The 14867-nt window shown below is 33.5% G+C and overlaps 1 protein-coding gene and 1 long non-coding RNA gene across 2 annotated transcripts; both read left to right on the forward strand.

Moving 5' to 3' along the window:
- Positions 1-376: 376 nt before the first annotated feature.
- LOC112000464 (UDP-glycosyltransferase 87A1) lies at positions 377-2271 on the forward strand. The gene is given in 3 exon segments (XM_024032602.2): positions 377-962; positions 1138-1293; positions 1296-2271. Coding segments are annotated over 3 exon segments (1308 nt in total). The 5' UTR covers positions 377-493; the 3' UTR covers positions 1979-2271.
- An 874-nt stretch (positions 2272-3145) lies between these two features.
- Positions 3146-12720, forward strand: LOC136067337 (uncharacterized). The gene is made up of 3 exons (XR_010628813.1): positions 3146-3700; positions 4182-4261; positions 11264-12720. It is a non-coding gene; the product is annotated as an uncharacterized LOC136067337 (long non-coding RNA).
- The last annotated feature ends 2147 nt before the right edge of the window (positions 12721-14867 follow it).

Genomic DNA, 14867 nt, shown 5'->3' on the forward strand with positions numbered 1-14867 from the left:
CCATGGCTGCGTTTTCAAATGCGCGTTTTCTCTTTTTTTTTTTTTTTAAGCCGTATTTATTGACTTTTAGAGACAAAATTTACTGTTCATGAATAGTGCATGTATTATTCAAGCACTGTTTATGCATTTAAAAATATTAAAAATAAATCTTATGGCACTATTCACACATTTAAAAATTATTTTGTTACAGTGTTTTCAGTTTTTAATTTTAATAAAAATAAATTGTATCCAAATGGACCCTAAACCTAACGGTGGTTGATCCAAAATATACAAATTTCTAGTCAAAAAAAAAAAAAAAAAAAAAAAAAAAAAAAAAAAGAAAGAAAGAAAGAAGAAGAAGATGCAAAAAAGCTTTTGCTTTTTGACACTTTCAGTCATCAAATCAAAGTACTCTACAATGAGTACGCGTGAAAAAATTGCCTAAAGCCAGGAGGATATATACTTGAGAAGTGTCCTCCTTTCACCACAAACACTTTACATCCCAATTTCGGACATGAATTCCGTCAAAGTTAAACCAACTACGCAGTGCCATGTGGTGGCTATGCCTTATCCAGGTCGCGGCCACATCAACCCCATGATGAACCTCTGCAAGATACTAGCTTCCAAAAAGAAGGATATTCTCGTCACCTTCGTTGTCACCGAAGAATGGCTCAGCTTCATCGGTTCCGATCCTAAGCCCGACAACGTTCTCTTCAGTACCATACCTAACATTATCCCATCGGAGCTAGTCCGCGCCGCTGACATTTACTCCTTCTTCGAAGCTACCATGACAAAGTTGGAAGCTCCGTTTGTGCAGCTCCTTGATCAGCTTGAGCTACCCGTTACAGTTATCATAGTTGATACTGTGCTTTCCTGGGTAGTTGGCGTCGGCAATCGGAGGAATATTCCGGTCGCATCGCTTTGGACTATGTCGCCGTCTTTGTTCACGACCATTCAACATATCCAAGCTGATTACATCTCAGGTGAATACATCTCTACAGTCTCTCACAAATTTCTTTTTGTTAAGTTTCTGTAACTAGGAAGTATAAAATTAATTTCAGAATTATTATTCATTTAATTTTATTTCAAAATATGTGAATTACTACTAGTTAACCAACTCCCAATTTCTATTGATACAACTAAATTTGGGTGTTTTAGTCAAAGCTGAGGAGCGTGTGGTGGATACTTCTCATGATCAGAGAGTTCAAAAAATGTTGCAGAGGTTCTTCGAAGCTTGTTCATGTGTAACCAAAGCACAATATCTCTTATTGGCTTCCATTTATGAGTTGGAATCCGAGACAATTGATGTTCTAAACTCACAATTCTCATTTCCGTATATGCTGTGGGCCCAACCATACCTCTCTTAGATCTTGAAGAAAATATGAATCCCGGTAACCAAAACTATCTAAACTGGCTAGATTGCCAAACTAGAAGTTCAGTTCTATATATTTCAATGGGAAGCTTTCTTTCAATTTCTAGTGCCCAAATGGATGAAATTGCAATTGGTTTGCACGATAGTGGTGTCAGATTCTTATGGGTTGCGCGTGATGAGACCTGCAGGTTGAGTGAAGTTTGTGGTGATATGGGGTTAGTAGTGCCTTGGTGTGACCAGTTGAAAGTCTTATCTCATTCTTCTATAGGAGGCTTTTGGTCACACTGCGGGTGGAATTCCACTAAAGAAGGTATGTTCTATGGTATTCCTTTTCTTACATATCCTATAGGATTTGATCAGATTCATAATAGTAAGCTAATTGTGGAGGATTGGAAAATTGGGTGGAGGGTGAAGAAAGATGTGGGAGCAGACAATTTGGTGACAGGAGCGGAAATTGCAAAGTTAGTGACGAAATTTATGGATTTGGAAAGTGATGAAATGAAAGAAATTAGATCAAAAGCAAGTGAAGTTCAACACATATGTCAACGTGCGATTGTCAAAGGAGGATCATTTGAAAGCAGCATCAATGCTTTCATCAAGGACCTCTCAAATTGCGATGGTTATTGAGTAAACAATAAATTTTTTGTTCTTGGTTTCACAACCATAGAATGCTAATGTCCCTTTGTTTTATGAAAAAATCCATGTTGATCTGTTGTGTTGTTGTGTTGTTTTTTTTTTTTTTTTTTTTTTTTTTGGGATAATTGGATAGCTAAGGAGGGACTTTGATATCTAGATATCTCCTTTAGAAATACTGAGAAGTGCAATTGAGCTGCAAAGCTCTTGACATGTTAATACTAAATTTGGTTGTAAGGTTCACCAATTACCAACATCAATAAAGTTGAATCCACGCTTCTTTCTTTTTTTTTATTTGTATTTTATATATGTGTGTATTTATTTATTTTAGGGTCTAGCAAATAGAAATTAACTATGTATCTTATAATATTAACATCATCATCATCATTGGCAATGGTGGTGGTTTGAAGAAAAATTTATTAAAATTCCCGTAATCTGGTAGCTTTGAATATTTATCATAAAATGAGAGTCTAAATGCCTTTAAAGGTGTCAAAAATCTTGTAACTCAATAGCATTGCTTATTTTTCTTTATAGGGAGAATAAAGATTTGAATCTCCATTTCTTTATGGAATTATAATATTGATGATATGAATTCATAGTATTTCATCCCAAACTTGGTCCTTTTTTTTAAAGAGTAAACTATATTTTGACCTTTAACTCTTGGGGTTGTTTTTATTTTGGGCTTTATTGGGAAATTTAGACACCGGTTAATAGAATTAATAAGTTTTAAACTCAAGTTGTTAATTAGATTTATTATGAGTAAACCTTATTAAAACAAATAAACATCAATATCATGTCAATATCATGCACAGTGGAATAGTAAATAAGACAAGATATGATGATCCCAGAAAAACCAATGAAACAAACTAGTTTCACAGTAAAAACCTAGAGAGAAACCTTCCTGAAAAGCAATTCACTATAGTTAGGGCTATCCAATGGGTCCAAGACCTAACCAAACGCCCGAATCCGACTAACCCGAAGCCCAGCGGGTCGACCCGAAGCCCATGGTAGGTCGGATTTGAGTCCTTCTCTAATAAAACCTAAGTATTCAGTTCGAGTAGCGAGTTAAGGGTTTAAAAACCCGTATAACCGACCTAACCGAAGTTTTAGAGTAAAAAAAAAAATTATAACTCGGTTCATTTGAGGTAAGCATGTGTGAGACTGAGGATGATAAGACTAAGCACTGCCTAATTGAGAACTACAAGGCATCTAGAGTCTTCCTTCCACACAAAAGCAAAGATCAAATCACCAAAGAAAATATCAAATCACCTGAACTTCAAAAGAATCAGAACGACTAAAAGCCTAAAATTGAAATGGCCTCAATGTTCAATCCCATCAAACTTCTCCCTGTACTCGGAATGACAATATCTCACTCTCTCATAATTCAAAGTCTCACTCTTAATATCAGTCTCCGTTCTCTCTACTCTCAATCTCAGTTCTCTCTACTCTCAATCTCAGTCTCCGTCTCTCTGCTCTTAATCTCAAGTTTCTAGTCTCAACCCTTCACTCCATACCCTCCATAATCCACACTTCTTTCCAAACCCTAGCTGTTGTCACAGCCACCTCATCACCACTGTCACGGCTTCGCCTCACTCTCCACCATCGGTTAAGCTTTCTCATGCTCAATTGCTCACGAATCAGCTTCTTAGTCTCAAGACTCTCAGCCTCAAGTATATTTTTTTTTTCTTTTTCATCTATCTTTCTCTCTATTTTGAGGTATGGGTTTTTCATCTTGTTTAATTTTTTGATATATGGGTTTTTAATCTTGTTCAATTTATTGAAAATTAAGGGTTCATCTTGTTCAATTTATTGAGATTGCTTAGCTGTACTGCCCTAGAGTTGCATGTGCTTGATTCTATACTTTTCTGTTTGATTCAAAGATTAGGGGACCAAAATAGACCAAGTGATTGGATTCAAATATGAAACCCTACTTGTCTTGATTTGATTTGTTGGGTAAAAATGAACCCCTAATTTTATTCCTTGTTCTTTTTTTTTTTTTTTTTTTTTTAATGAGCAATAAGTCTATCTTCACTATAAAAATTAAAAATAAATAAAAATAAAAAAAGATGAACCCTAATTTTAAAAGATGAAATCCTAACACATTTTTATTTTGTTTACTTGATTGTATGTTATTACTAATTTGTTTGATTAATTTTGTTTTCCTAATTTAAAAAATTGAAACTCTAATTTTATACAGGAATTGAAATTTGTTCAAGTAGGCTACTCTTTTTGCTTCCTCTTCAAGGTTGAATCCGTAACAGCTAAGGATTCTCTAAGGTATCATTTATCTTCAGTTGTTTCTCTTTTAACTTATTGTTGTTTGTTTGTTACTGTGTTGTTGTTTTGTTGCTGCTTTGACCTATTGTTGTTGTTTTTGTTGTTGCTTTGACCTATTGTTGTTATTGTGTCACTTGTGTGTGTTCTTGTTATTGGTTTAGTAGTATCATTGTTATGGTAGTTTGCTAATGCATAAATTTGAGGTCTTTAGGTTATGGAACCCTCTAATGATGCACCCCCTTCCCAAACAACACCTACTACCCAAGTTGAACCTATTGCCCAAGCTATACCTATTTGTATTGTTAGGGTTTGTGCCCTAAAATCCAATTTATTGGCATGTCATGAATAATTAAGTTGTTTAATTGCATGAGACCATTTATGAACTAATGGGACATTATCTTAGTCCATAAGATGCATAGTATGTGATTTATGTGAAAAGTCACAGAAAGATATAAATCACAAGTTCTTTGTAAACTCAGAATTTTAGTTCGTAGTCGGTGATGAAATTGGGCATTTCATCTGCGAAGACTATAACATATCAACTAAGATGATTTGTCTTGATCATGGAAGTGGAGACTTCTAGTTGGTATGTTGATATATTTTCAGAGTTAAGACATATTGAACTGGACCGCTGTGAGATTTATTATTCTCCTAATGACTGTCAAATGAATAATAAAGCTCACGACTTCTATTTACATCAACTCTAAATCCTGAGAGAATAATGGATCTGATCATGAGATGTAGGTTGCTTTGATATATCAGGAGTGAGATCTATAAGTTATGGTCAAAACCTCAGTATGTTGGGCAGCCGCATTTAGTGTTGATGGAACATGTATTCTCAAGATGGAATTCATAATCTCTTAACGGAGATATAAAATATTCTCTTGAGATAAGTTTAATGGGTTTGGTTATTCAGAGTGTTGGGCCCAACCACTTTAGTAAAGAGTTACTAAAGTATATATTTATGGAATTGGATTTCATAAATATATGATGAATAACATAAAGGATTAAACTGGGTACTCAAGGATTAATATGTAGTAACCTTCAAAGTGGCAGTCAATATTAATGACTTTGTATTACTACGAATATTTTAATGAAGGGGTTGAATGTATAATAAAGTCTTGGGAAATAATTTATAGATAAGGCCTAGAGTGCAATTATATTTTTATAGTGGTATTGAATATAATTAATGGTAACTTTGGACTTGTCAAGAGTTGACAGAAAAGCCCAAGACCCATTGGAGCTAGTGTCTTATTGGTCCCTTTGGTCCCATCTCAAGCCACAAACTAAAGCCCAATTGGGTAGGCCCAAAAGGCTAACCCAATTAGGAATCAGTCATTATTTAATAAGTGTTATTAAATAAAGAAACTAAGTGAATGGTTTTAACGTACGTAAGATACAAAGAAAAAGAAATCAGTTTTTCTCCACAAGGAGAAGAAGAAGGTTTTTTTTTTTCTTTGAGAGTTTATGTACAAAAAGACTGATTGAGAGACCACACATCTTGTGCACCATGTGGAATTGAGATGAAGATTGAAGGTATTCTCAAGTTTAGTTTTGAAATTCACTGCACCAAGGTACGCTTTCTATTCTTTGATTCTAGTAATTCATGGTTACATGTTTATCTTTCATGATTGAAGTAGATCCGTGTTTTTGTTGCTTCCGCTGCGTGTGTTTTTGTATGAGATACAAAATCCCAACATGTATTCCAACTAATGCTGAGGTTCCCCCACTTCCACCTAAAGGTAAAGGCAAGGTGTGCAATAATAGGAAAAAGTATATTACTTGGGACCATTTTGAAAAAGTAAATATTGGTGAGGGTCATTTTAAGGTTGTTTGCAATTATTGTCAAAAACTTATCTAGCTGATAGTAAAGGGTATGGTACTGCTAATTTATTGAATCATATGCCAATTTGTGTCAAGAACCCTAATAGATATACACTTAAAGGGCAACAAACCTTAGTGTTTAAACCTAAAATGGATGGGAAGGAAGGGTTTCAGCTTGTACTAACAGCCTTTACTATTAAGGCTTTTAGAAAGACACTCACTGAAATGGTTATAATAGATGAGTTGCCTTTTAGGTTTGTTGAAGGGTATGGGTTTCAAAGATATTCAACAACCTTATAACCTAAGTTGCAAATTAGGGATATCCCATTTCGTCAAACTGTGGCTAGGGATGTGATTGGCATTTACGGTGTTGAGAAAGAGAAACTAAGGGGGTCCTTGAAGGGTCATAGGGTGTGTCTTACTACGAACACATGGACTAGTATTCAAAATCTGAATTATATGTCCCATACAGGTCATTTTACTGACAATGATTGGAAGTTGCCTAAGAGAATTTTGAATTTTTGTCAAGTTGAAGACCATAAGGGGGAGACTATAGGTAGAAAGATTGAGATGTATTTGCGTGAGTGAGGTATTAATGACATATTCACTTTAACAGTGGACAATGCTAGCTCAAATGGTGCCACCATTAAGTTTTTGCAAACTATAACTAAAGATTGAGAGGGGACTGTTTTAGAGCATGAGTTCTTACACATGAGGTGTTGTGCACATATCCTAAATTTGATTATGGGGGATGGTATGAGAGAAATTGATGCATCCATTGCTAAGGTGCGTGAAGCTGTGAGGTATGTGAAGTTCTCACCAAATAGGAATCAATTTTTTATGGGTTTTGTGGAGAGATTAGGTATTGAGTCTAATTCTCTTCTTTGTTTAGATGTACCAACTAGGTGGAACTCTACCTTCCTCATGTTAGAAACCACACAAAAATTTGAGAAAGTGCTCATACGAATGGACTTTGACGATGATAGTTATTCTTCATACTTTATGAACAAGGAGAATAGTGGTGGTATGGGATCCTCCTAGTGGTATTGATTTCCAAAATTGTAGGACATTTGTGGGTTTTTTGAAGCTTTTTTACAATGCAATGAAAAAGTTTCCATGTTCTTTGTATGTTACTGCAAACAACTTTTTTGGTGAGATGTTTGTCATTCAAGAGAATATTTCCCATTTAAGTAAATCTCAAAACCACCTCTTGAAAAACATGACAACTAAAATGGAATTTAAGTTTGATAAGTATTGGAGGAAAAGGGATAAAATTAATCATCTCTTGTATGTGGTTGTGGTTCTTAATCTAAGAAAGAAGTCGAGGTTTTTGAAATTTTGTTTTTTGGAAATTTATGGGATTGAAGTGGCTGATGAGATGATTGAATTGGTGAGGGGTTCCTTGGTCAAGTTGTATGATTATTACTCTTGTGTTGATTCACCAAATGTACAAGTACCAAGTGGGAGTGAGAGAACACACATAGAAGGTGAGTCAATTGGTTGTAGCGATCCATATGCAATGGTTAATTCTAGGTTTGATCGTTTCTTGGAGTTTGAGTAGTCCATAGGGTGTAGCAATGAGATTAACAAATATTTGGCTGAAAATTGTGAAAGTAGAAGGAGGGGATGTGAAATTTGAGATATTGGAGTGGTGGAAGGCCAAACTCGAGCTGACTCGACCCATGGACAGCCCTAACTATAGTAAAGAGAAGTTTCAGATCTAGTACAAAACCTTTATCTCTAAACTCTACAATCCATGTAGATAAACTTACAGCAAAAACCTTCTAACTTTTCAAAGCCTCTAAACTCTTCAATATATGAACATCACCAATGATGCACGGATCCCAATACATGACTAATTCCAACAACTTGAAGAAGATGTTGTTGGCTACAAAGTTTTTCACTTCTTTAACAATAAAGATCAAGAAACACTTGGTTACAAAACCCTAAGGCGCAAAGACGCAGTAACTTTTTACAGAAGGAATAAGGCATTAAGTCACTTTTTGCATGTGTTCTCTATGTATAACGGCCTTTAAAATAAGCCTTATATATGTTTAGAATTGTGAGAAAATAAACCCTACACATATATGTCAACATGAGCCGAAAATCAGATCTAGAAATTTTAATTTCATAAATCTCAACAGATTCATCTTCTGTCGAGCTTTCTTCATTAAGTCTCGATAGATACTGTTTCTGTCGAGGTATTTGTCAAGCTTTAATGAACAACTTTTCTTCACTTATTTCTTGGTTTAATCTTCATGGCTTTAATACTTGGCTTGAACAACATGTTTCTTGAAGTACTAAACTCATCATAGATCTACTCAATTACAAGTAAAGTGCATTTTGTCAAAGGATTAGCCAATAACATAAATTATGTCCTTAATAGGCTTTAACATTTGATTCCATCTTCACAAGGGATTTGTCTTCCATCTCTATTAATAGTCTCATGATTAAGTGTCTGATGGTTGCTTAGTCATTTAAACATATATGATATCACCCATTTAATGCTAGCTATCACCATAAGTCATGTCACCCATATGCTTGGACAGGACCAAAAAAATATTAAAAAAAAAAAAAAAAAAAAACCCAACTAAGAATGACACCATACCACCATTGTGGTCAAGAAGCTCAAACCCCATATTGCTCTCTCAAAGACCGTCCATTCATAAGTATTCCATTGTAAACGGTTTTAGACCCCTTAACCCAACCAGATTAATCTAGTTAATTAATCAAGTGATTAACTTAGTCAAATTATGCAAATCTAGGTTATTACAATCAAACAATTATATCAAGAATATAAAGCAGCAGAAAAGTAAATAACACAATGATATGATGACTCAGGAAACCACACGGTAAAAACCTGGGGAGGATTTGACCTAGCTATTCTCAAGGTAAACTTAAATCCACTATATGAAAGAATCAAAGTTCATACAAAAAGACTTACAAGCGCCCATGCTTAACTTCCTAATACTACCCACCAGTAGAACTTACCGACACGACCACGTGCAAGCTCCGAATCCATGGACTTCTTCTTTCTTGGATTCTCCACCAGTTACAAGCACTTCCGCTTATGTTTCTTTAAACTCCAATGGTAGCAACTGAGTTGATCATCAAGGTGTTGATAATATCTCTACCTAGTAAACCCTAAGTTTATGTGAAGGAAAACTCCTCAAGGATCTTACAAGAGATTCACACAAACCACAAAATATAAGCAACAATACAACTGGAACAACTCTCAAAAACGTGGCTAGAGTTTTGCCTTATATACCTAGGGCAAAATCAAAAAACCCAAAACATTTAATGAGATAGGGCTGAGTTGAAAATTCTGCAGAAAAACATTATGGCCGACTTTTGATCGATCGAGTCTATCCTTCAATCAATTGAGCCAGGCCGAAATGCACCAATACATCTGCAACCTCTCGATTCCAACTTTACATGAATTACACAACTTTGAGCAAGCCTAAACAAGACTAAACATATTGTTTTGATCATGGTTTGCCAACATTACACATTAGAGTTCTAAATACATCAAATCCTAAGTCTTTAGAACCTAACACATTGAACAAGTTTTGGGTAGGAGTGCCAATCCCAATTGGCAAAAAGGGTGTGAACAAAAAAAGGCAACAAAGAATAGCACCAACACCCCATCACACACGGCCTCACATTGATAACCTTATCCCATTTGATATCCCAATAAGAAAACTTATTATAAAATATATATATATATATATATTTAAAAATATCCCCAAAGGGTATGTTTGGTTGGAGTGAAATGTAGTTGGATGGAAAAAAAAAATGAGGAAAAAATGGTTGGAGTAGCTGTTTGGTTGGGAGGAGAGAGGGGAGAGAAAACTGGTTGAGCCTAGGTGTTTTCTCCTCGAGTCCACCAAAACTCAATCTCCCCAAATTTGGGAGATTATAGTAGAGAAAACAAGTAGCAAATCTCCTTGTTACTTTAAAAAAAATATAACCCAACAAAAACGTTCTGGAGATTTTAGGCCTTTTGACTACTTTTATTTTTGTGTGTCTTTTTCTGGATGTTTCCTCCTTATTATTGTTATTATTCTTTTCCTTCTTTTTCTATGGGTGCTCATATGTTTCTTACTTTTTTTTTTTCTCGTCAGTTTTGGTTGTTTTTTGTTTTTGTTTTTGTTTTTTTGAAAACATTTTTAGATTAATTTCTTTATTTTATATTTTCATTTTAATGAAGTGTCCATCTATACACAATTTTTAAAGTATATAATGTGTTACTTTTTGTTTTATTTTTAATAGGGACATGAGAGTAAATTATAAAAACTCTATTTTTAGTCCTCTTATTTTTCATCTCAACCAAACAAAAAAAGTTTTCTATCCCTCCACTTTTCTACCCTCTTAATCAAACATAAATGAGGGAAACTAAAATCTTTTCTATAATCCCACTTTTCCATTCTCTCCATATTTTTTTATCTTCCTATTTATCTATTCTCCCAACCAAATGGGCCCTAAATATGTGGCATCGTCGATTGCATCAAGTGCCTTGATGCATACATCCCAAAAGATTTTCTTATAATCAACCACAAACTAAAGCCAAATTGATGGAAACCTATATCATCATTTGGCCATTGGGTGAGGCTATGGACCTTGATATGACTCCCATCCAGGGGTGTTCGCGATGCGGTGCGGTGTGGTTGATTTTGAGCCATTTTTAGCACCCCACTTTGTGATGCAGTTTACCCAAAATCATAACCGCATCACATGTCATTTTTGCGAGCACATGTTTAGTGCAATGCGGTTTAGAGTTTAGCCAAAAACCATAACTGCACCATACCTCATTTTTGTGATCACATGTGAAGTACGGTATATAAGATGTGGTTTGAACGGTTTAAAGTTAGTATATTTTTCAAATTTTGGGTTTTTTCTACCCAGCCTAGCACTGATTTTTCCTTTTGTATTGGGCCAAGTTTTAAACTAATGATTTAATTTTTCTTTATTTTGGGCTGGCTTTCCTAATCAACACTTGCTAAGGTTATTATTATTAATTTTTTTTTTTTTTGAAAACTAGGGTTATTAAACTATTAATAATATATTTAATATTAAAAAATAAATATATTAATATATAGAGAGAGTGTGGTGCAGTGCAATGCACTATTATTTACGATGTGGTATGGTTATGCCATTTTACGGGCGATTTTGGTGCAGTTTGGTGAACACCTCTACTCTCATCAATAACTCCACGCATGTTAGGTAGCGAGGTGAGCTCATTGCAACTTGTGTGGTTGCAATCAAGTGTTGACAACTAGCAGGGATCTTGGTGAACTTGGGTAAAGCTTAGTGGCCAAGAGGCAAGTGACCATGTTTTAGCAGAGAAGTTAAGAGAGAGACGAGAGAGGACCATTGCAACTAGGTACGGAGGACGGATTTCAATTGTTAGGAGGGCCGAGATATGAACAAATAAATTCATGAAAATTCAAATTAAAATCTAAATAGTGTTAACAAACTATCAAGAAGACACAAAATAATTGTTTCTTGTAATGCAATTATCTATCAAAAAGAAACTTGACATTCTTTTAAATGTCAGAAATTATTTATGATTGATCTATACTAAATTTTGCTACAATTCTAATTAGTAAAAATACATGAAAAAAATCTGAATTAAAAAAAAATGTGAGCTTAAAAAATGTTAAACTAAAATATTAATTATTTATTTTGTCTCTTTCATGTAATTATAAAAATGTCAAACTAAAAGACAAAACAAACACAACAATCTCAATAAAATAACCATGTTGAAATGTGAAATTAAAAAAAAAAAAAAAAATTGGTTACATAAGAAAAATATCCAAGTAGGATTTATCAAAGAATATAAATTTTGGACAAGTTTGTAGGAACAAAAAATAAATGCCCTTCAAAATTAACAAAATTAATTATAAAATCAAATAGTGCAAACAAAAATATAAGGATGACATAAAAAGAAAAAAAAGATATTAAACAAACCCCAGCCCATACTCACGTCACATGCAAAGGAGGTGGGGTTGCTAACTAAACATATGGTATGGTAGGCTTGGCAGCCAAGCCCAATGTCATTACCCAATAAAAAAAAAAAAAAAAAAAAAAAAAAAAGGGAGAAGATGTTGGTGGGAGTGGGACATGTGGTTGAGTAAAAAAACTTTCTGCCACACCACTCAAATAATTATAATGGTAAATTACAACTTATTTATATGTGGTTTGATTAAAATTTAAGTTGTTTATCTGCGATTTGAAATTTGACACTTTACCTACATGAGATTTGACCGAAATTTAAGTTGATTACCTGTTATTTGAAATTTCTTGATACAAGTATTCTGCTGGATTATTTTTTATTTTATTTGATCTTATATTTTTATGTTTTTTGTATTTTTTGAGGAGAGAGACATAAAAGTGAAACAAAATTACATATTTAGCCATGTTTTTAACCAAGGTGGGTTACGGAACTCTAACTAAGCTAACCTCGGATGGGAAAAGTGTCAAATTTCAAATCACAAGTAGGCAACTTAAATTTCGGTCAAATCATAGATTAGTAAATTGTAATTTTCCCTAATTCCAAAAGAAAAATGTAGCTGAAAATCAACTACAATCCACACCAACTACTCGTGAAAGAAGCAAGTGCAGTACTGCATCAATTGAGAAAAAGAAGGAGCTAATCGATCTCTTCAATTTCTCTATAAATTCAAGAAGGCTTCAGCAAGTAAAAAAAGGGAAGAAAAAACACAAAGCAAGAACAAAGAAAATACACACACAGACAGAATGCAGAGAGCGCAACAAGTGAAAAGAAGAAACAAGAGGACACAGAGGCTTAAAGTAGTTTCAGCAATAGGTTTGTATATGTGGGACTTCACCTGTCCCTTTATTCTATAAATCTCTATCTCCCTCTTTCTCAAAACTGAATTTTTATTTAGGGTACGTTTGGTACACTGAATGTAGATTACATTAGGAATAGTAATCTTTATTACTAGAAATAGAAGACATTGTAATGGAATAATTATTACTATTCATAAGTTTGGTTTTACATATGGAAAACTTGTAAAAGAAGATGTATAAGGAAACTTTACATTTCTGGAAATATATTAATTTTAAAACCTATTATATACACTAAGGAATAGCTATTACATCCATTTTAAAGAGGAATAGCTATTCTTCAATTTAAAGAATAGTTATTCCAATGTAATAATTAATCCATGTAATAAAGATGCAACCAAATGACCGAATTGATATTACACATGAATTTACAGGAGCTATTACAGCGTACTAAACGTACCCTTAGTAAAACAAATTAGGTTGGGTTTCATGAGGAGTTCCTAATTCCATATATAAAACTTAGAGTATGAGTCCTTGACTCGCATATCCTATATGAGAATTACCAAATAAAAATTCTCTAAAGCTTTTGTCCAATGCCTTCTCAAAATTTAATGGAGTCCTTGACTCTACCATTTCAATTAATTCAATAGAATTTTTTATTCTACCAATTTAAATATTAGAGTCCTTAACTCTACAAAATCAAATGCTTCAATGGAGTCCTTGGCTCTACCATAATGAATTAATTTAATAGAGTCCTTGACTCTACCATATAAATCAAATGCTTCAATGGAGTCCTTGACTCTACCATAATGAATTAATTTAATAGAGTCCTTGACTCTACCAAATCAAATACATCAATGGAGTCATTGACTCTACCATTATGAATTGATTCAATGGAGTCTTTGACTCCACCAATTTAAATATTAGATTCCTTGACTCTACTAAATCAAATACATTAATGGAGTACCTTGTGAATTGATTCAATTGAGTCCTTGACTCCACCAATTAAAATATTAGAATCCTTGACTCTATAAATCAAACAAATCAATGGAGTCCTTGACTCCACCAATTAAAAATTTGGAGTGCTTGACATCACCAATTTAAAATAATATGCTTCAATGGAGTCCTTGACTCCTAAAATTATTTTAAATAGAGTGAAGTTTCTAATTCTTTCAAAATAATTCAATGGAGTATTTAATTCCAATATAATTAATTCTTTGGGATTACTAATTCCTTAACCAAAGTTGGAGTTTTTAATTCCTAAAATAAAATGATCATAAAATTAATTTGAGAAAAATTTTCAATTCCTAATTTCTAAAAATGTTCATAAAAAAAAAAAAAAATTGCTTCAAAGGAATTTCCAATACCTCAATTAATTTTGGGGACTTCAATCAAAATAATATTACTTGTTAAAATACCTAAACAAAGAAGAAAATGAAAGAAAGGGAAATTTTTTTGGACATTCAATTTCTCAAAAAGAGAATCCTTGGTTCAATTTCCATAAAAACACAAGTCCTTGACTTATTCTTGACATTAAAATAAATTATCTCACCCAAAAACAAAATTAAGTCAATGCTTCATTAAATACCTAGTATTTGACTTAAATCTCCATCATTTAAAGTGGACAAAATCATATTTAAGGATTTTAAATCTAAAACCTGAATTTAAAAACTACAAATTGGCTTGATCCCCGCCAAGGATATGTAGGCAACCTAAATACATTATTGGGTGCAACAACGAATAAATAAAAACACATATCCCCCAAACACGAAAAATAAACTCATGTACAAAGGCCAGTGGTAGAGCCACATTAGGAGTTAGAAGGAACATGGCCCCTCAAATTTTTTTGTTTTTTTTTAAAAGTTGATAAGTATAGACTCTTGTATGGGTTATCCTATTTTTTTTCTCAAAAAAATTCAAGTGTATATCCTTTCGTCCCCCCTCCCACTCCTGTTCAATTTTTTTTTTTTTT

Source organism: Quercus suber, unplaced genomic scaffold (assembly GCF_002906115.3).
Source record: "Quercus suber isolate HL8 unplaced genomic scaffold, Cork oak 2.0 scaffold_68, whole genome shotgun sequence".
NCBI classification, from domain to species: domain Eukaryota; kingdom Viridiplantae; phylum Streptophyta; class Magnoliopsida; order Fagales; family Fagaceae; genus Quercus; species Quercus suber.